The sequence below is a fragment of the Perognathus longimembris genome, chromosome 1 (genome assembly GCF_023159225.1).
Source record: "Perognathus longimembris pacificus isolate PPM17 chromosome 1, ASM2315922v1, whole genome shotgun sequence".
NCBI lineage: Eukaryota > Metazoa > Chordata > Mammalia > Rodentia > Heteromyidae > Perognathus > Perognathus longimembris.
In genome coordinates this window covers 13364363-13387320 of record NC_063161.1, presented here as the reverse complement: position 1 = coordinate 13387320, position 22958 = coordinate 13364363, and the positions used below count along the sequence as shown (strand labels likewise).

The window sequence follows — 22958 nt, the reverse complement described above, 5'->3', positions numbered from 1 at the left end:
CTCTCCCATCAGGGTTACAATTCTGTAGCTCAGGTTATGAGTACAAATGCTTCTTGGAAAATGAGTAGATTCCAATTAAAAGTTAGTAAAATGTAAAACTTGGTTCTCCAGGCCACTGGTCACAAGTACTCATCAGATAATGTGGCCAGTGGTCACTGGGGTGAACGATGCAGTTCCTAAGGATTTGGTGGGGGTTCTCAGACTTCAGCTTTGAAATGGTAGTATCCTGAACACCTCCCATTTGAATAGAACTTTGAATACTTCCAAAACATTTCTGCACCTTCTATTTCACTTCTTTCTCATAATTCCCTCCAGTAGATTTGAGTTTTTGCCCCAATGTTCAAAGGAGTAAACTGAGACTCTAAGCCAAACTTCTCTAGTCCAACTTCTCACAGCAAGTTAGTGATGAAGCTAGGACTGGGATACTTTGCACTTCTCAACTATCTCCAATTTGCTTAAATCGCCTCACACCTACTTCAACTATCTCCTTAAAGCCTATTGTAGACACTAGATATTTGACTGTGACAATAGTGTTACAATGCACCCACAGTCTTCAACAGGTCATCCTGCAGCATCCAGGGTGCATGTGTAGAATCATCCACTATCCTAAAGCTCTCACATAGCCTAGTGGGCTTTACACTGTGCCATTCCAGTATTCCTAGTAAGTTTTCCATTCCAGTATTCCTAGTAAGTTTTCCACCATCTTAAATCACAGCTTCTCTCAACATTTTAACAAGGCACAGCCATGAGTGGGTACTTCTGTCTGTGATGGGCTACAGATAAGATGGTGACCCCATAATATTGTAATGAAGTGGAACATTCCTTTGCATAGTATTACATTTTCTAAGTTTAGATACATAAATACTGAGCATTGTATAACAACTGCCTACAGTATGCAGCAGAGTAATATACTGGGCAGGTTTATAGGCCAGGAGCAATTGGCTAGATCATATAGTTCAGATGCAGTAGGTGTAGTTTATGTCCATACACTCTGTGATATGCATACAGTACTGCAATTGCAACAACACATTTCTCAAAACATATCTCCACCATGAAGTACATGACTATTTATCTTTGGTTGTTCTGAAGATAACACTTACAACTGGATCGCCTCTGAGAACTCAAAAGGTTCAATGGCAGTATAGGGTATTATGTTCTAGGTACTTCTGCTCCAATCCTCTTTACATGTACATTGCAAAAATAAGGTTACATTACCTGGCTCAAGGTTTGCTACTGTCCTTCCAGAACTATGTGTTGTAAGGTAGAGCAAGGCCAGCCCCAAGTTATTTCTCAGGGAATTATGTGGAAATGCCTTGGACTGATATCTGTCTAATTTAGTTTCTTCCAAAGTCTGTGCCATATTTTTTTTTGCATCCACTTAGGATGCCTGGTCCAGTGTAAGAGCTGTTGTATAAGTGGGTGACAGCCAGAAAGAAAGACTCAAAACTGAAATATTTGTTTCACTAGAACCTGCTCGTGATTCATATTAACTCTGACACAGACAGAAGTCTCTCCAGTCATTGTTCTTTGTACACTTTCTCCACAACCTCTACTGTCTATAACTCTAGCTTCTTTTGCCTTTATTCCTGATGTGCTGCCCTCTGAGGATACAGGAGGCATACTGATCTATAACCTACGTTGTCATGTTGTAAACAGAAATTCCCCATTGTAGAAGGACTGAGAAAAGAAGACACAGAGGGCAGGGAATGTGGCTTAGTGGTAGAGTGCTTGTCTAGCATGCATGAAGCTCTGGGTTCGATTCCTTAGTACCACATAAACATAAACAGAAAAAAACAGAAGTGGCGCTGTGACTCAAGTGGTAGATGGCTAGCCTTGAGGGAAAAAAAAAAAGCCAGGGACAGTCTGCAGGCCCTTTAAGCTCCAGGACTGGGGGGGAAAAAAGACACAGGTTATGTCTGGTAGTGCAATGATATTGCTGTGGCTTCCAGCCTGGGCTTTGGAAGTTCAGCTGTTATAATTATATGTTAGTACAAGTCTTGCCTTCAGTTCCCTCTTCTATTAACTAGGAAAGCCTACAAGGACTTGTGAGAGTTAAAACACTGTACATACAAAGTAATCAGAGGCCTGTAAGTGGAGATCATTATTGTAGTTTTTAAACTATATTTGATTGAGATTTACTGATATTTCACTGATATAGTTAAACGTTTAATGAAATAGCCTCATGTTTAAAAGGGTAATTGACGGGGGGAGGGGAGGAAAAAAAATAAAAAGGTAATTGACAAAGATTGAATATATTTAAAGTGAATAATATGACTTGATATGTTTCATGTAATGAATTGTGCACTGATTCTGCAGAACAGGCTCGTCTTTTCTTTACTTTGTTCCCTTCTCTCTTTTTCTGTACAAGGCTTGAACTCAGAGCTCTAAACTTGCTCAGCTTCCTTGTTCACAGCTGGTACTGTTCCCCATGAGACATGCCCCCACTTCAGCATTTTGCTGGTTAATTAGTGATGGGATCTCACTGACTTTTCTATACTGGCTGGCTTCACACTTCAGTCCTCCAGGTCTCAGTCTCCTGAATAGCCAGGATTACAAGTGTGAGCTGTCAATACCCAGAATAATCTTATAATTTGTTTGTACCCTTTGACCAACATCAGCCATTGTTTATACCATCTAGTCCATCAACCATTATTTCACTCTCAGCTTCTATGAGTTGACTTTTTTATATTCCATATATATGGTTATACAGTATTTGTTTACTGTGCCTTTTTTTTCACTTAGCAAATTGTCTTTCATGTTCCTCGATGTTGTTGCAGATAGCAGGATCTCTTCGTTCCTTATAGCTGGATAACAGTAAGTTTCTAACTATGTACCACGATTATTTTTATCCATTCATCCACCATCAGTCACTTAGGTTCTTTCTGTATCTGGGCTATTGTGAATATGCTGCAATGACTGTAGGGGTTAAGATCTCTCTTCCAGGCCTGGGAATGTGGCTCAGTGAAAGAGTGCTTGCCTAACATATGTGAGGCTCTGTGTTTCATCCTGATCACTGCAAACAAAACAAAATTCTCTGAGATATTGATTTCATTTCCTTCAGGAAATATACCCAGAAATAAGATGGTTGGATTATATAATAGCTCTGTTTTTAATTCTTTTTTTAAAGCTCATTCCACACTATTTTCCATAGTGGCTGTAGCTGTAGCTACTGTTGTTATTGAATACAGAATTCCCAATGTATGAACTAGGAAAAAAGAACTGTAATTAACTCATGTGTACCTTTTAGTTAAAAAGTTCAAATGTTCCAAATGCTTCTAGAAGCTCTGCTGGTGGCCTAGCAGTCTTTAATCTTCATCTATTTCTTTTTTCTAATTGAAACATGATTGAATTCGAGGCAGGAATATCTATAGTTAAACATACCTCCCTAGATGTCTTGGAACCAGGGTACCATATGAGCTGTCAGGGACTTATTAGAAAGCTACTGTTTTGTTTTTTCTACAGAAGCTGTTCAAGCGTGTTTTGTTTTTGTTTGTTTGTTTTCCCTTTCTTTCTGTCTGAAATCCAATCTTGATGGTGGAAGTGAAGCAGCAAACCTTGTGTCGTACACTGGACTGCCTATGGCCACACCAGCTGTGCAAGGAGACTGCAAAGTTGAATCAGTGACAGGACTCACTACAATATGGTAACAGTGGAGACTTCTTTTAAAAAGTCACTGTTTTCCAGGCTCACACCTGTAATCCTAGCTACTCAGGAGGCTGAGATCTGAGGACCAGGTTCAAAGCCAGCCCGGGCAGGAAAATCTGTGAGATCCTTATCTCCAATTAACCACCAGAAAACCAGAAGTGGTGCTGTGGCTCAAAGTGGTAGAGCACTAGCCTTGAGCTGAAGAGCTCAGGGACAGCACCCAGGCCCAGAGTTCAAACTCCACGACCAAAAACAACAACAAAAGGCACTGTTTGAAAAGGTGTAGTCAGAGTTAAGGAAATAAGCTAAGAGATGGCACAATACCCCAAAGTTAGCTATAGCAGTAGTCATGACCACTCCCAAAGTGTAGAGAGACTGGTTTCCAGGATTGAATCTGTTCTTGTTGGGCAGCCCTCCAACTGAGATACTATAGACCTGTGGTGATCTACACAAAAAGGATTATAGACTAATTACCTCTACCTCACATTCTCATGTGGGAGGTACCTCCTTTGGGCCAAACCCAGGCGGGAAATGAGAAGGCAAGGAGGCTCATATGGTATGATCCATTCAGGGCAGCCTTTCAGCATACTCAACAGGTTGAAGAAGCTTATAGACAATGTGAACTGACACCTCTGGCATATGAATCATTCTCCAACCTGAGACCTGATGAAGATGGTCCAAGCAACAACACAGGAGAAGGAAGCAAGCTTCACCATGGTAGCCATGAACTACTTATTAACATCTTGCTATGGGAAGAAAATAAATCCTCATGTGGTTAAGTCATTTGGGTCAGATTTAGTTACATGCCTGGTTGCAAACCCATGCAATACACTGTCATTCACTGCATAAGGATGTTTCAATGCACAATAGACCATAAATAGAATGATGGTCCCTTAAGGTTAGAACTGAAAAATTCCCATCATCCACTATGTGGAAAGTTACGTAACTTGTGGGCAGCGATGGAAAGGGAAAACTTCAGGGAAGTGAAGAAAGGGGTGACATTGTCCAAAAAGAATGTACTCATTACCTGACTTAGGAAATTGTAACACCTCTGAACAACACTGTAATAATAACAATAAAATTATACTTAAAAACTATCATAATTTAGTGATATCATAGCTGTCATAAGGTTATAGCAGGCTTCATTTACTTGTGTATTTGGTGACAGACCTACTATGCTATCTCTCATATAGAAGGATAGCCCAATTATGTATGGTACATGATACTTCATAAGAAAGGACTATGTGACTGGCTTATGTGTTTGTCATACTTTGCTTTTTATTGCTACAGTGTACTGCTTCCACTTATTGAAAAAAAAAGTTATCTGCAAAACAGGTTCCAGCATGCCCTTCAAGAGGGACTCCATAAGAATGAATTATCATAGGAGGTGACCATTCTGTGTATATTATCGATATAGAAGTCCTTCCAGGGGGACAAGATATGGAAGTGGAAGATTGTGATATTGATGATCTTGGCCCTGGGTAGGCCTAAACTAGTGCATCTGTTTGTATCTTCGATATTAACAAAAAAGTTTAGAAAGCAACTCAAATAAATAGGCTATACCATAGTTTTGTACAATAACAGATTTATCTAACAATGTGTTGCTTAGCACATATCTTCTTGTTAAGTGATGCAAGACTATATACACTTCATATGTGTTTTAAATCTGTGGTGTCATTTGCCAACAAAATACACATCTGAGTCATTGTTATATCATGTTTATTTTGTATTAGTTGAAGATTTAACATTCATGATTTCTTCTTGCCAAATGGGCCTGCTTCCATTAAGTGTGTTACTTTTTGATAATGTCTCAGATAAAATCTATTAGGACTGATTCAGGTGGCTGGAAGGAAAGGAAGAAGCATTCTGTAGCAGCAGATGAATCACTACATGAGGTCACTGATAAATATTTTCATTGCTTTTGTTTCCTGTGGCTGAGCTCCAAGATCAAATATAAGAGGTAGAAATTACAACAGTAGCCTCAATCCCTTCCTGTTCAGTAGTAGGTCATCTCCTTACCAATATGAGATTAAGTGCCATGGACTCTTCCTCACAACCTGCTGAGATGTAGCAACTGCTCTTGCACTAAGTCTTGTCACTTAGGTGCTCTCTCTCCTATATGTTATAACTGCTTTTCTGCTGTGGCTGTTTTGCCAGGTCCCTCTTTTGGTCATTGGGTTAGATTATACCTGGCCTACAGCCCTGTCTTGCCCTTACCATTGGCTTCTACATGCCTTGGCTGCTGCCCTAGGCAAGAGTCAGGGCTAGAGCCTTGTAATCTGTTAATGGCCATTTCAGACACCATCTGCTTCTTCTATCTCCAGAACAGTGCTTGCCCAGGCTCTTGGGTTCTGCCCACCTGCTAGCACTCCTCAGAGGCTCTTCTCAAATGTCTGCTAGTAGGCCCTTGGCCTGAGTCCTCAGATGAAATTAAGGTATTCCTTGGTGATGTCAATTCACACTTGCCTAAAAACACAGCACCATCTGCAACCTCTGGCACTAATACTTGGGTTTACTATAGGATTTGCTCTAGAACTCACTCTTAAATGCCCCATATAGCATAAGAGGAGTAGAAACAGCAGTAACATAATAAGGATGATGATGGCGATGACAACAGAAGGGAAATAATCTTCCTATTAAATGCACTGAGTAAATACAGAATTGTCCTTGCTCTGTATGGCAACAGCACAAGAGAAAGAGAGTAGACTTGCATGTCATCTACACTTCTTTGTTACTCATTCTTTGATTTTTCTCTAGCATAAAAAAAACCCAGATACATAATGTCGGAGAACCCCTGAACTAGGAAACAATGAAGGCAAAATATTCTCAAGACAAAAAAGCTTGCTTTAATCTAGTGTTTTAATAATAGTCCAATAATAACCAAATTTGTAAATCCAATAGATACTTCTTCCTCTTCTTACCTGAACTCTATATGGCTTTTGAAGGAAACAGGGAATGAGTAGCCAGGAGGTCAAAGAAGCCAAAAATGAAGTAGGTTTCATAAAGGCGGAAGTGGGTTTAAGTCATAGAGTATGCAGTTCCCCTTACCTCTTAAATGTTCAACGCACTACTGTCCTTCCCTGTCTCGTCCCATTCTGTATTTTCTTTCTAAGAGATTGCTTCCATTCCTATCCTGCTGACACCATGACTTTGCACTTCTATCCTCCAAAACAGTGAAATAATAAATTTCTATCGTCTTTGTGTGTGTGTGTGTGTGCGTGTGTGTGTGTGTGTGTGTGCATGTGTTCCAGTACAGGGGCTTGAATTCAGGGTCTTGCACTTTCCTTGGATGTTTTGCCCAAGACCCTACCACTTCAGCTACATCTTCACTTTCAGCTTTTTCCTGGAACTGGAGATAAGAGGCTATCAGATTTGTCTGCCTGAGCTGACTTTGAATCTAAATTCTCAGATCTCAGCCTCCTGAGTAGCTCAGCTTACAGGCACGACCACCTATGCCTGGCTTCCACTGTGTTAAAACACAAGGTCTGCAGTCCTTCAATACAGCAGTCCTAGGAAATTAGCATGCTGTAGCTAAGCAACTAGCTATAATTTGCAAGTTCTTTTTTTTTCAAGTTTTTTTTATCAAACTGATGTACAGAGAGGTTACAGTTTCATACGTTAGGCATTGGATACATTTCTTGTACTGTTTGTTACCTCGTCCCTCATTCCCCCCTCCCACCTCCCCCTGCAAGTTCTTTTGTCTTCAGAATATTTTGCCTTCATTGCTCCCCTCATTCAGGGTTCTAAAATATTATGGATCAGTTTTTTTTTTTAAATTTTATTTGGTAGTACTGGGTCTTGAACTTGCTAGGCAAGTATGCTACCACTTGAGCTATGCTCTCAGATCTTTTGGCTCTAGTTTGCCTCAGACACAGATCTCACTCCTTTTCCCAGGACCCCTTTGGGTGTTTTTTTTTTTTTTTTTTTTTTGCCAGTCCTGGGGCTTGAACTCAGGGCCTGAGCACTGTCCCTGGCTTCTTTTTGCTCAAGGTTAGCACTTCTGCCACTTGAGCCACAGCGCCACTTCTGGCCTTTTCTATATATGAGGTGCTGGGGAATTGAACCCAGGGCTTCATGTATATGAGGCAAGCACTCTTGCCACTAGGCCATATTCCCAGCCCCCCAGGACCCTTTTGGACCTTGATTCTCTTATCCCCAGCTGCTAAGCATCTAAGACCACAGTAGAGGGCCTCTATGCTGCGTTTTTTTTTTTTCTCTTCTATTCTTTTTAATTAAAAGATCAGCTTTAGGTTTGCCACTTTTAATTTTTCTCCTTAGTCTTTTGCTACAAGGCCAGTATAGAAAAATTTATCATCTAAGCACTGATGTCTCGGAATAAAAGGACAGTTTTTTAATACTTGGGGTTTTATGAAAAACTCACTAATTTATTCTAAGCTTTATTTCAGACCTACAAATTTTTTTTATAACAGAGACACTTATATATGTGACAAGGGCAAATATTAATATATAAGTACTCATGGCCTTTTCCCTGCGGCCAAATAGCTTACCTTTTCTTTTCTAAATTCTTTTTAGACATATTATGAAACTGGGCTAGGGCTGGGAATATGGCCTAGTGGCAAGAGTGCTTGCCTCGTATGCATGAAGCCCTGGGTTCGATTCCTTAGCACCACATATATAGAAAATGGCCAGAAGTGGCGCTGTGGCTCAAGTGGCAGAGGGCAAGCCTTGAGCAAAAAGAAGCCAGGGACAGTGCTCAGGCCCTGAGTCTAAGGCCCAGGACTGGCAAAAAAACAAAACAAAACAAAACAAAAACTGGGCTAATACTCAGCAAAAGGAAGAATTTAGTGAGGAGTAGGGGACTTAGTAGAAGGCTTAGTCAAAGTGCCAAGTATTTGCAAAGTCCTGGTTCAACTCCAGCTCTGTAAAGGGGAAGCAGGCAGGGAGGGCAAGAGAAACTTAAGAAGCAGAAGCTGGAATGGAATGAATTTCTTTTTTTGAAAAAAGGTAGGGAAATTATCACCCAAAGGGAGCTTTGGTGGATGAAAACTTAGGCAGGCTTAGATTCAAGGCAGGTGGTGGATTGTGCCCAGGGCATGAGAGAAGCTGAAACTGATAAGAGGTGAGGGGAAAGGAACTTTTGGAAAGTTACTGTACATTGTGTGGATGTTTTCCTCAGAACCTTCTTTAGAACTGAAGTAGGGATTTAAAATGCTTTGTTTTTCCAAGCTGGGAATCTTTTTGGTATAAATTTGACTGTGTATTTAAGGTATATATAGCATGATGTTATGGGATACATATAGTAAAAGATTATCTCCATGAAACTAACACATCATTATCTTATACTGAACTATGCGTGTGTGTATATTTGTGGCAGGAACAGCTTAAATCCTCATTTATCACGCATTCCATAGACATTTAACTTATTTACTTAATGGACTGTACCTCTGTGAGATCAAATTAAAAAAAAAAAGCGGTGAGATTATGACGAGTTGCTTTCAGAGGGCATATTGTTAGGGTTGTAGGCTCTGACATCCCAAGTCCGGGTTTGAATCTTGGCCCCAGCCCATTTTTCTGTGTGTACCTGAGCGACTTCTTTATGTCCTGTGCCTCATTTCTTCCATCCATGAATGGCAGTTAACAGTGGCCACCGCACTGAACCGGTGTTCAAAGATGATGAGCTAAACACATAGATGGTAACTCAGAGATGAAGCCGGCTGGACAAGCCGGCTGGTTGTCTGCCAGTAATGAAAACGAAATGTACACTGTAATATGGAGGTCAGATCTGGCCAGCGCCATCATTGGCCACATGGCGAGTTGTACTATCTAACATCTTGACTTGATGGGTGTGCCTGGATTCCTACAGGAAGGGAAGTCCTATCCCCAGGTAAAGGGTGTTCCTGAATCCCAAGAGACAGGGGTGGGCACATGGCCTATAGGTTAGTGAACCTGTCAGTCAAGGGCCTGGGTCTGGGAGCTTCCTGTGACCCTGCCCCCTGACCTGACCCTATTTAGGGGCAGGCCAGCTTAGGAGCGCCATTAAGCCATGCCACATGTTTCCGTGTTCGTGTCCTGTTTCCTGTCTCCAGCCTCATCTCTCGTCCCCATGGCGTCCCAATTCCGCTCTCCATCGGAGCTGAATTGGTTTGTTGGTATCGTTTTTGTTCTTTCCTCCCTCTCTGGCCTGTTTCCTGATAGTGTTAAGGGCATGTGTGGGCTGCAGGAGTTACCCGACCTTATTCCTTTCACACCGCCAGGGCAAGGTCCCAGCCCCCAAGGCTGGGCTGCGGCCCTGGCCGGTCAGCCTGCATTTTACGGTGGTGGTTGCAGCTTTGGAGTCTGGGCCAGCTCTCTGGCCGGGTCAGGTCACATTTTTATTTCCCCAATAAATCCATCTTTTTTCATCTTTTTGCTTGAGACTGGTCTTTGAGTGGTGGACTTTTGGATGGATGGGGAATCTCCTGCCTCGAACCCCATAACACCAAAACTTTGTCACCTGCTCAACCCAAACAATCCCTGAAACACCTTTTGCGGGTCACCGTTCCTAAACTTCTTATTCCTACACCCCTGAATCCAACCTGGACCCCTTGGGCGGTCCAGCTCCTTCCTGCACTTGGAGCGGCCTAGTATTCGAACCCAAGTTAGAACCTCGGGGTGCGTGTGCGACGGGTGGGGCGTAAAGGACAACGCTATACCTTCTCCCCAAAATATCCAACGGGAGGCCCTGGGCGAGGAGGGTAGACTTGGTTGGTGGGGGCCGTCTAGCTCTCCAGAGACTCAAGGCCGCCGCCGCCGCCTCACGTCCAGACACTTCGCCCGGAGCTGTGAGCGGACGAAGGTTTTTCTCAGGCCGGCGGCTAGGCCCCGGGGCGCGGGCCTGGTCACGTGACGTCCCGGCGTGCCCGCGCGCGCACCGCCGGAGGCGGTGCCCGGTTCGCCGGGGAGCCAGGGCGCTGCAGCGCGCGCGCGGGGCATTGTGGGCAGAGGGGCGGGGGTTGGGAAGATGGCGGCTCCCAGCCTCCTCAACTGGAGGCGGGTTTCCTCCTTTACGGGGCCAGTGCCCCGGGCCCGGCACGGACACCGAGCCGTGGCTATCCGAGAGTTGATGATCATCTTTGGCGGGGGCAATGAGGGCATCGCGGACGAGCTGCACGTCTACAACACTGGTAGGTAGGCGCGGCGGCGGCTCGTCGGGCCCCGCCTGTGGGACCGCGGAGGGGGAGGGGAGGCCAGGCGAGGCAGCGGCCGCGGCCCTGACAGCTGTCACCTCCCGGTCACGGCTGCTACTCGGCGGGCAGCGGACAACGCACGGCCCCGGCTCGCAGCATCCCGGAGAGCCGAGCCGTTTCCCCGGGTCCGCGGGGTGAAACGGACCGCCGAGTGGCAGCGCCCCGGGCGGGCGGCCCCCAGCACCCCCTGTTCTAACTCTGCTGGCCGACCCGGACGAGAGACCGTTTCCGCCGCCTGGGCCTCTGTGCGGAGCCTCGCCGCTTTCAAGGGGGAGGTCCCTCCGCTGTCAGAAAGCAAAGCCGGTCCCCAAATGATCGCTCCCGGCCTCGGCCGTCTTTGCCTTCATTCCTCCGCTCCTCAGGAGGAAGAGAATCTAGCCGGCGAGGACCGAACACGAGAGGCCTCTGGTACTTAGCTCCCCAACGGCCCGGCATCCGGCAGTAGCGGGCAGGATCCCCCTCTCCCCCCCAGTAGTGCCCTCTAAACTGGCAGGGAGGTGCTTCGTGGGTGACATACCAGCCCCATCTCTGCATGGCTGCTCCTGGGTGCCGAGCTCTCGTGGACTGGTCTTCACAGCTCAAGAGACACCGCCGATGCCAAGTTCCACTGCTCAGGGAGGCCTCTCTTTACGAAGTTCCCCCACCACACATAGACTCGTACATCCTCCAGCCACCACGAGGAATCGATTTCCTTCGTGGCAGGCTCATCTTTGGATTTGGGGGATGTGTTTTCATGACAAACAAGGTTTCTTGGGCCACACAACGATAATCACAATGGTCTCGTGAAAGTTAACACCATAAACAGTGGAGTAGGGGAAAACTTTTTGTCACTCCTTTCCCAGCATGCCAGCATTTTAAGGTTAAACAATTACTTGATTTGATATGGTGTGGATACATAGAACATATTAGACCTAATTTAGAACGTATTAGGCTTAACTTGACATTGCTTTGCTAGTCACTCTGGATCGGCATTAAAGTTACCAAACGTATTAGGCTTAACTTGACATTGCTTTGCTAGTCACTCTGGATCGGCATTAAAGTTACCAAACTTTTCAAAACCTTTGATTTTCCCACTTGTAAAATAGAGGTAATACTTGCTAGGATTTTTGTAAGAATTAAATGATACTGCTCATGGGTTTTCCAACAGCAACACTTATTGACCCTTCGAACCCGATGATTCTTTGCCAGGCAGGGGTGGTGGTGCCGAGTGGCTACCTTGTACATTGTATAGTGTTAGCCAGTGCAATCAGCATGTTTGATCCCAGCTACTCTCCAGGTGGAGGCCAGCAGGTAGCTTGCAAAAGGTCACCAGACCCTGTCTCAAAAATACAGTGCAAACAGAAAAGGTTGGCAGTGTGGCCCAAGTGGTGGAGCCCAAGCCTAACATGCTGGAGTCTGAGTTCACCAGTGACAAGAAAGAAAAAGCCAAAAATGATGTTTGGCAGCATCCCTGGCCCTGGTCTCTACCCTCTGTGATAGTCAATGATAACTAAAAATCATTGTCCCTGAGAGGCAAAATCATCCTCAGTGAGAATCACCAGAATCAAGAGGATACATATAAAGTACATACTGATTGACTGTGACTATTTGTGTAATTGATTTTAATTTTATTTTGGCAACTAGTTACAAATCAGTGGTTCCTACCAGCTGTTAGAGGAGACATCCCTCCAGGCTGTGCTGCCCATGGATTTGTCTGTGATGGTACCAGAATATTAGTATTTGGGGGCATGGTTGAATATGGAAGATACAGCAATGAGTTGTATGAGTTACAAGTAAGTATTTAAAATTTATGGTTTTAGTCTGAAATTCTCATAATAAAAGTGTTAATTCCTCAAAAGATCACAAAACTAGCATAGGTAAAACTTCAGGAGCTTCACATATTATAACTTCAAAGTAAAGGTTTCCACTTTAAAGCCAAAGTTCCTAATAGAAGTTTTTTTCTATGCTCAGTGTGACATCAACATACTTGTCACTGCCAAGTGCTGATGGCTCCCACCTGTAATCCTTATATTACTCAGGAAGCTAAGATGTAGAGAATCTCAGTTTGCAGTCAGCCCAGGCAGAAAAGTTCTCTAGACTATATCTCCAATTAACCAGCAAAAAACTGGGCTGGTGGCATGGCCTAAGCGGTAGAGCACAAGCTTAGCAAGTGTGAGGCCAAATTTTAGTTATAAAAATTAAGCAACTTGTAATTTAGCATTCCTTGTATGTGTTATGTATTTGAGCTTTTGTACTTTGATGCAGTAGTTCTCCACCTTTAGCTTGTATCAAAGCACCTGGAGGATTTTAGAAACAAATTGTTGGGTCATGTTGTCCACATTTGTTTTTCTATCAAGTTCCCAGCTTCTGCTGCTGCTACCCAGACCATGCTATGAAAACCACTGCTTTAATGTTGTGGGAATTGCTACTTTTCGTAGTAATAATTACTTTCCTCCCTCTGGAAATACTACAAAAGAGAAGTTACAGTTTCATATGACCTTTCTAAATTTGGTCCTCTTATTTAACTAGACTTAGCCCTTGTTGACTATTTTTGAGCTGCCCATAAGTTCCCAATCCACAATCTTGTGGGTTACCTGCTCATTGGCAGATGTAAGGTGATCTTTGTCAATTTATAATCAACCCATTTCAAAAATATTCTCAGATGAGGAAACAGGCATAGGCAGAGAATAAGTTTTAGAGTTGAGTTTGTTAGATGAGCTTTTACTTAAATTCCTAGATTTGCCGTAATATAAAGTAACCATACATAGATTATATCTAATCTATGTGAAAGGTGAAAGATAGATACCATTTGAAGAGAAACCAGAGTATGATTATATCTAATCTTAAAGCCATATAAATACTTAATTTTTATTGGAAAATTATTAGAACTTGTAATGTTTATTATTTATTATAAACTTAATGAAACTTTCTGAAAAAAAATATATAAAATTATCTGGAATTTCATTTCTCCTTTTTTTTTTGAGTTAACATACACTTGAAATAATTTCTACTGGAATTTGTATTTTAATTCCAAAAGCTAGTTGTTTGCTTGCTATTTGTTCTCCAAGTAGTTTATTGGAGCCATCTGATAGGATGCATTAAAGTGTTTTGGTAGGGCTGGGGATATGACCTAGTGGCAAAGAGTGTTTGTCTCCTATACATGAGGCCCTGGATTCAATTTCCCAGCACCACATATACAGAAAACGGCCAGAAGTGGCGCTGTGGCTCAAGTGGCAGAGTGGTAGCCTTGAGCAAAAAGTAGCCAGGGACATGCTCAGGCCCTGAGTCCAAGCCCCAGGACTGGCAAAATGTTTTGGTATAATGTTGTACTATTGACAGTGTAGGACTAGGAGTGCTTTCCTGAGTTTGTATAAGAGTATTTGTGTTCCTTTTTAGGCAAGTCGTTGGTTGTGGAAAAAAGTGAAGCCCCAACCCCCATCTTCTGGTTTACCACCATGTCCTCGACTTGGACATAGTTTCTCTTTATATGGTAACAAATGCTATTTATTTGGTGGCCTGGCAAATGAAAGTGAAGACTCAAACAATAATGTTCCCAGGTATGTTGACCTTGACACCCCCCTTTTTTTAAAAAAAAACCTCAAATGCTTTATTTTATGATTTAGGTTAGGAACAGTTATTTCACTCATCTTTAATAATAAGAGAGAAAACTCAGTTTTTTTTTGTTTTATTTTTCCACTTAAGCTTAACAGTGAGCAAATTTGGGGGTATTTGTTTTCCTTAATCCTTGGAGAATATCTGTTTTCAAACTATGTCTTTTTAAATCAGATATCACCTTATTAAATTGATATTATGATTTCTTAAACCAATGTATTTGTCTTGGTCTATACTATATGTTAGCTAGGTCATAAATGATCATGACAAGTAAAAGATAATTATTTGGAAATTATTTATAAAATTATGACCATACAATGGAAGTATCATTCCCAAGTTTAATACCAGAAGCTGTTCAGGTGATTTACATTAGTGAATATTTTGCTTTGTTTTTCAAGCAGTATTAATTACTGCTCTCTTTTTCTTTTTTGTCAGTTGTGGGGTTTGAACTCAGGGGTTGGGTACTGTGCCCAAGCTGAAGGCTAGTACTCTACCACTTTGAGCCACAGCATCACTTCCAGTTTTCTGGTGGTTAATTAGAGATAAGAGTCTTACAGACTTTCCTACCTGGGCTGGCTTTGAACTATGATTGTAAAATCTGAGCCTCCTGAGTAGCTAGGATGTAAGCCACCAGCACCCAGCTCTGACTCTCTTTTTCTATAGTTTTAAGTGTATAAAGCTTGTTCTTTTTTACTTCATAAAATTCCTAACTTTTTTATTCTTTCTGATTAAATTACAAGTGGATTTGATATCCCAACTTCACATTTTGATTTTGTTTACTCCTAGTACATAAAATTACTGTTGACTTTGTGCATTAACATTGGCTCCTGTGACCTGGGTGAAGTCATTTCTTTCAAATGATTTTTGTTCATTTGTTTCCCTTTTATTGATCCCAGGAGTTATTTATGTAAGCAATTACATGTCCCTCGAGTGCTCCAAATATTTTTCTTGCCTTCTTAAAGTATTTTCATTTTTGTTTTATTAAGTTTTTTGTTGTTGTTGTTTTGGTTTTTTTGCTGGTCCTGGGGCTTGAACTTGGCCTAGGCACTGTCCTTGAGCCTCTTGGTCCTCAAGGCTAATGCTCTACTACTTGAGCCACAGCACCACTTCTGTTTTTGTTTTTTTGTTTTTGGCCAGTCTTGGGCTGTCAACTCAGGGCCTGAGCACTGTCCCTGGCTTCTTTTTTGCTCAAGGCTAGCACTCTGCCACTTGAGCCACAGCGCCACTTCTGGCCATTTTCTGTATATGTGGTGCTGGGGAATCGAACCCAGGGCCTCATGTATACGAGGCAAGCACTCTTGCCACTAGGCCATATTCCCAGCCCCCCACTTCTGGCTTTTTCTGAGTAATTTGTTGGAGATAAGAGTCTCATGGACTTTTCTTGCCCAGGCTAACTTCAAACCGTGATCCTCATATGTCAGCTTCCTAAGTAGTTAGGACTACAGGCATAAGCTACCAGCTCTTGCCAAAGAATATTTTCTTTTGTGGCTTTTTGATTTTGTATCTTGCTTAAGAAGGCTTTCCCCCAAAATATTAAAAAATTGATTTTTCTATTCTAGTGCACTCACATTTTTAAAATGTTTAGAACACGAAGGTATTTGGAATATATGTTTGTGAGTATTTAAGGCTTCAATTCTTCTAACACCCTTTATTAAATAAGCCATTTATTCCTGTTTATTTGAAATTCCATTTCTTTGATATCTTAATTCTAACATAAATGGATTTTTCCTAGGATTCTAAAATGAGCTGCAGTTCAAGCCCCAGGACTGGCAAAAAAAAAAAAAAAGAATAAAGAAAAAAAAAGAATTAGGGGCTGGGAATATGGCTTAGTGGTAAAGTGCTCACTTTGTATACATGAAGCCTTGGGTTTGATTCCCCAGTACCACATATATAGAAAAAGCCGGAAGTGACTATGTAGCTCAAGTGGTAGAGTGCTAGCCTTGAGTGAAAAGAAGCCAGGGACAGTGCTCAGGCCCTGAGTTCAAGCCCCAGGACTGGCAAAAAAAAAAACAAACACACACACACACACACAAAAAAAAACCCCAAACAAAACAAAAAAAAAGTTATCCTGTAATAAATCAAAATTAAAATAAATAAAATGAGCTACAAATTATACTGTATTAGTCCCTTGTATATGCCTTTGATCAGATTAAGGACTTTTTGTTTGTATGTGTATGGGAGATCCATCCCAGGGTTTTCTAATAGGCAAGTAGTCTACCACTGAGCTGTGTTTCCAACCCTGATGGATATATATGTGTGTATATATATATTTTTAAATTAAGTTTAATTTTTCAGTTGTCTTTAGTTGTACAGAGGTGTTTCAGTTCAACAAATCAGTTTCTAAGTAAAATGCATCCTCTTCCCCCCTCTCCCCCCTTGGTACTGAGGCTTGCATTTCCCCCTTGGTACTGAGGCTTGCACTCAGAGCCTCATGATCTCCTTTGGCTTTTTCTCTTAAGACTGGTGCTCTCCTACATGAGCCACAACCCCACTCCTGGCTTTTTGCTAGTTAATTGGAGATTAAGAGTCTCTCAGACTTTTCTTTCTGGGTTGACTACAAACTTTGATCCTCAGATCTCAGCTTCAAGGAGCAGTTAAGATTACAATAATGAGCCACCAGTGCCTGGCCATTTCAGTGCATCTTGATTAAAGTCACCACTTCCATTTTCCTCTATTATTTTTTTTTATTATAGTACTAGGGTTTGAACTTGGCCTCATGCTCTTGCTCAGCTTTCTTGCTCACAGCTAGCACTCCATGATTTGAGCCATGCCTTCAGCTCAGCTTTTTGCTGATTAATGGGAGATGAAGTCTCAAGGATTTTTCTGTCTGGTCTGGCTTCAAGCTGAGATCTTCCCTATCTCAGCTTCCTGAGTAGCAGGATTATAGGTGTGAGACACCAGCCCCCAGCTTTTCTCTTGCTTTTTAACGAAATGGATATTACCATATTTTAAATTCATTTATGATGATCAGTTTACCCTTTTCTCCTTTATCCATGAATACTTATGAATTATATTACTAAGTTCTTAACTATGAGTGATGATTTGATTGCTAGTTAGATCTCTTTATTCTATTGCAGAATTGTTTCATACTTTGCTAAGTTTGCTGAAAACTCTGAATATATCCATATAATGGATAAGTAATGCCAGTTTCTAAAGGTTGCTATATTATAGAGGACAAGGGGGAAAGTACCATAGTTGTGTGCCCACTTACCCATATATAGATCTCTAAAGAGAGAAAAATGTCTTATAGGTATTTGCCAAAATATCCATAGTGATTGTTCTAGTTATCTAGTGTCATGCAATCTACTGCCCCCAAATGTAGTAATGCATAATAATGTCTATTTGATGGTGATTATGAACTGTGTGGATCACAATTCAGATAGGATACAGAAGGTCTGGCTGAACTAAACCCCAAGTAGGAAAGATTAAATGGTTATTCCTACCTGATTGTTCCATTTGAGATGGCTGTAGGATGGATTCAGCTGGGACTGTCACCCCTAATGCCTATTTGTTATTGTTTTGTTTTTTTTTTTTGCCAGTCCTGGGGCTTGAACTCAGGGCCTGAGCACTGTTCCTGGCTTCTTTTTACTCAGGGCTAGCACTCTGACACTTGAGCCACAGCACCACTTCTGGCTGTTTTCTATATATGTGGTGCTGAGGAATCAAACCCAGGGCTTATGCATGGGAGGCGAGTACTCTACCACTAGGCCACATTCCCAGCCCCCTAATGCCTATTTGTGGTTTCTTCAGGTGGTAGTTTTGTGGTAGCTAGACATTGTACATATGGATCAGGGTTCTAAGAGCAATAGTTTAGTGAGACCATATTGACCTTCAACAGTTACCCTCAGAAATCAAATGCTATCACTCACTTTATTATTCAAAGCAATTATAGCTAGAATATATGGGAGAGAATCCCAGACTCCACCTCCAGAGGATTTGGAGCTGGGCTTTTTCTGTTTTTGTTTTTTTCCAGTCCTGGGACTTGAACTCAGGGCCTGGGTGCTTTTTTTTTTGCTCAAGGCTAGTATTCTACCACTTGAGTCACAGCTCTGAGGTGGTTTTTTCCTTTTTCTTTTTTGGTAGTTAATTGGAGATAAGAGTCTGGCTTTGAGTGGAGATTCTCAGATCTCAGCCTACTGTGTATGTAGGATTACAGGCATGACCCACTAGCTCCTGGCCAGGGCTGTTTGTTAAAGCCACCACCACTGTCATTGATAAGAGTGTTGCCTAAGTAATGGCAAGATTTTTGTTTTAAATCTCTTCTTTTCACTATTGAGCCCTAGAAGAAGGCCTAGCACAGAGTAGTTTGATTAAAAAGATAAAAAGAGTGTTGAATGGTTTGGGATTTTGTGCTCCTAATGCCTTTCTCAATTTTTTCACACTAAGCACACATTATCTTTATGAATAGAAACAAAAATAAATAAAAGCTCTTGGTTACCTGAATGCTTTAATCTTTTTCATGATGTTCTAGATATTTGAATGATTTCTATGAGTTGGAGCTACAACATGGTTCTGGTGTTGTGGGTTGGAGTATTCCAGTCACTAAAGGGATTGTGCCTTCTCCAAGAGAATCCCACACTGCTATTATATATTGCAAAAAAGATTCTGGAAGTCCTAAAATGTTTGTTTTTGGGGGAATGTGTGGTGCTCGCCTGGATGACCTATGGCAGCTTGACATAGGTAAGCTTGATTTGGTTCAGGCTCAGCAATTGGCCATGATTTAATAAGGAGAATTAAAAAAAATGCTTTGTACTGGGTACTAGTGGCTTACTCCTATAATCTTAGCTACTCAGGAGGCTAGGCAGATGCTATACCACTTCAGCCCCAATCTCAGCTCTGGGAAAAAAAATTCACTTTTCTGCTTGTAGTCCTGGGGCCTGAACTCAGGGCCTGGGCTCTGTCCCTGAGCTTTTTGTTGCTCATGGCTAGCGCTCTACTACTTGAGCCACAGTTCTACTTCTGCTTTTGATGGTGGCTAATTAGAGATAAGAGTCTTGTGAACTTTCCTGTCTGGGATGGCTTTGAACCATGGTCCTCAGATCTCAGCTTCCTGAATAGCTAGTATTACAGGTGTGAGCCATCAGCTCCCACCTCTGAAAATATTTTTGATTACAGTGTTTATTGAGTTGCTCTAAGGTAGTAGTCAGCACTTGTAGGCCCAGAGACAACTGACATGTTATCAGTCAGGTTGGACAAATGGATGTTCAGTTTATAATACTAACTCTCATGTTCCCTAAAAGGAACCTATAGAAACCATATGTCTTACTCTGCTTGTGATGGTCCTACCTGTTGCTCATTGTCCTATATAGTTGTCAGTAGTACCGTACCCCTTCTCATTGAAAAGTGTCTGGTTGGGATGATAATTTCATATGGTTACCCTATCTGTGGGAAGTATAACATTAGAAGTATCATTGCTAATCAATGAAAAATCCTAACAGCCCTTTCTAAAGGAATTTTAGGCATGAGTGATTGGCAATTAAGTGTGCTGTCACCTTTGACTATTGCTACACAATAGGCCTTTACTTAAAAATTTAAAAGCATTCAACCTTTCCATTATGAATGCTAAATTCAAGTGGAAATAGATTTAAGATCGGCAATTTATTTAGAATAAATGTTTGAGATAAAGTCCAAATAACCATTCTGAAGTCATTTTGCTTCATTTTGATGAGTACTTTCTTTTGTTCTAGTTTCTTTCTTTTTTTTAAATCAAGTATACAAATTGAGGACTGGGATGTGTAACTCAGAGATAGAGTGCTTGCCTCTATCTTGGCAAGACCCTGGGTTCCAATTTTATCACTTATAAAATAATTGAGGTAACTTCCTTATTTACTAGATCAACCTGCTAATATACTTACTTTTACTTCCAGAAACTATGTCATGGTCAAAACCAGAAACTAAAGGGACAGTGCCACTTCCACGAAGCCTTCATACAGCCAGTGTTATAGGAAACAAGTATGATATTTTATTGACTTTTGTTCTTGTTTTTGTTTTCAAACCTAAGAGGATAGAAAGAAAAGTGCTGATACGGATTTGTTTCTTTCTTTTCTTTTCTTTTCTTTTCTTTTTTTTTTTTTTACGAATTTCTTATTGTTGAACTTAACAGTGTTTGTGCCTTTATCAAGCAAAAATAATTTTTGTATTGTGCTAACCTGTGTGCTAGTTTCTTATCATATTGTCTTTACCTTCTTTACCTCTTACCTTGCCGTGCCCACCACAGGCGCATTACTTAAATGGAAGTGGGGCCTTGTCAGATTGACTTGTCCTCTGTCAACAAGCTTTGTACACCTGCCTTACTGTTCTTTGACAAGTTCCATGTACTGCTTGTTGCACTCAGGCACATACTCTTAGTGAATATGCTTTAGGTGGTGGAATAAGATTATGGTTAGAATTCGAACTAACTAGATCATCTCAATTCAAGGCTCAGCGTAGATATTTATTCTGTTCAACCTGGGGCAAGGAAGCTTAATGCTTTGTTCATAATTTCCTAAAACATAAAATAGGAATTAAGGGTAAACCTACAGTTGCAGTGAGAGTTAATGGATTCACATGTACATTTCCTTTCTAGTAGTCTATACAGGTGAGCTAGTACCACTTTTAACAGATTTCCTTGTGTGTGCAACATAGGGCAATGATGAAGAATGCTGCTTAAGTAGAACTTAATGAAGCGCTTAGCAGGGACTTAACCTGGAATGTAATGCTTCAGGAAACAAATTGTAACTCAGAACTTCACCAATTCCTTTTAAAAAATAACCTCCAAGCCAAACACATGTCTTTACATTTAAACAAAATGTTTTAAAATAGTTTAAAAGTAGAGCCCTTTTATAAAACACAGCCTTCCATTGGATGCCAAATATGTAGAATAGATACAAAACAAAGGTACTCTGGCTAACACAAAGTCACATGGGCCCTCAACTCAGTTCTAAGCCTTTTTTCATTAGCTGCTGTCAGGCTCCCCAGGAATTGCTAAAACCCTGAGGAATATAGTTTAAAGATTTTGGTTTTGGTTTTTAAGATGGAGAGAGTTTCACTGTGTTCACCAGGCTGGCTTCAGTCACCTGAGTTAAAAGAATTCTTTTGCTTTAGCCTTCTGAGTACCTGGTACTGCAGTCATGTAGCTTAAGTTCTTTGTTTAAATAATAGTAGTGACCAAGTTAATTTAGTCTTTTTGTTACCTTATGTATACAGTGACTTTGTATGTCATAGAGTATTTAAATTTCTTTCTGATTGAGGGACCCTTACTATGTTACATATAATACTGATTTTGAGATGTGTTACAGTTGAGATATTTTCTATTTTAACTAACTTGCCAGGGAGAAATTAATTAATTAACTAATTAATTAATTTTGCCAGTCCTAGGCCTTGGACTCAGGGCCTGGGCACTGTCCCTGGCTTCTTTTTGCTCAAGGCTAGCACTCTGCCACTTGAGCCACAGCACCACTTCTGGCCATTTTCTATATATTTGGTGCTGGGGAATCGAACCCAGGGCTTCATGTATACGAGGCAAGCACTCTCGCCACTAGGCCATATTCCCAGCCCCGTGAAATAATTTTGATTTAGTACTGCTTTGTGAAGTCTTAAACTTTATTTTTTCTCCTTTTTTATTATGGGACTTGAACTCAGGGCCTGGGCACTGTGTCTGAGCATTTTCATTCAAGGCTAGCACTCTACCACTTTGAACCATAGCAGCTGCATTTTCAGTTTTCTGGTGGTTAATTGGAAATAAGAGTCCCACGGACTTTCTTGCCTGGGTTGGCTTCCAACTGTGATCCTCAGATCTGAGCCTCTGGAGTAGCTAGGATAAGAGATGTGAGCCATGGATGCCACTGGTACCTGGCTTTTTCCCTTCTTTTTTTTTTTTTTTTTTTTTTTGGCCAATCCTGGTTCTTGGACTCAGGGCCTGAGCACTGTCCCTGGCTTCTTTTTGCTCAAGGCTAGCACTCTGCTGCTTGAGCCACAGCGCCACTTCTGGCCATTTTCTGTATATGTGGTGCTGGGGAATCGAACCCAGGGCCTCATGTATATGAGGCAGGCATTCTTGCCACTAGGCCATATCCCCAGCCCTTTTCCCTTCTTTTTGACATGGAATCTTGCTATGTTGCTCACACTGGTTTTGAACTACTGAGCTTAAATGATCTTCTTGCCTCGGCCTCCCAAGTAGCTAGGGCTACAGGTGCACACTACCTTCCACCCTGGCTTTTAAGTTGTAATCTCTTGAAAGAAGGCCATTTTGTTTTCTTACTCCCATTTCCTTGACAGTAATAAGTGACTGAATAGTTGTAAAGATTTGAGTCAACAAATAAATTTAACTTCATTATGAGCATTTCAAATTAAAAAAGTAAAACTAAATTCTGTTGTTTAGGATGTACATTTTTGGAGGATGGGTTCCACACAAGGGGGAAAATACTGAAACTTCTTCACCTCATGATTGTGAATGGAGATGTACCAGTTCATTTTCTTACCTAAATCTAGGTGAGTCTTTTAAGAGTTATTCATTGAAATAACAAGTATTAATAAAGGAATTTTGTTATCTTGTTT

General features: G+C 41.4%; 1 protein-coding gene across 1 annotated transcript in view; it reads left to right on the top strand.

The window, feature by feature from the left end:
* Positions 1-10593: 10593 nt before the first annotated feature.
* The window catches only part of Hcfc2 (host cell factor C2), a 32858-nt gene continuing 20493 nt past the window's right edge, over positions 10594-22958 (top strand). The window contains exons 1-6 of the mRNA XM_048356919.1: positions 10594-10769; positions 12456-12604; positions 14208-14368; positions 18895-19103; positions 20291-20375; positions 22783-22892. Coding sequence (XP_048212876.1) covers positions 10607-10769; positions 12456-12604; positions 14208-14368; positions 18895-19103; positions 20291-20375; positions 22783-22892 — 877 coding nt within the window. The 5' untranslated portion in view covers positions 10594-10606. The remainder of the gene's footprint in view (positions 10770-12455; positions 12605-14207; positions 14369-18894; positions 19104-20290; positions 20376-22782; positions 22893-22958) is intronic.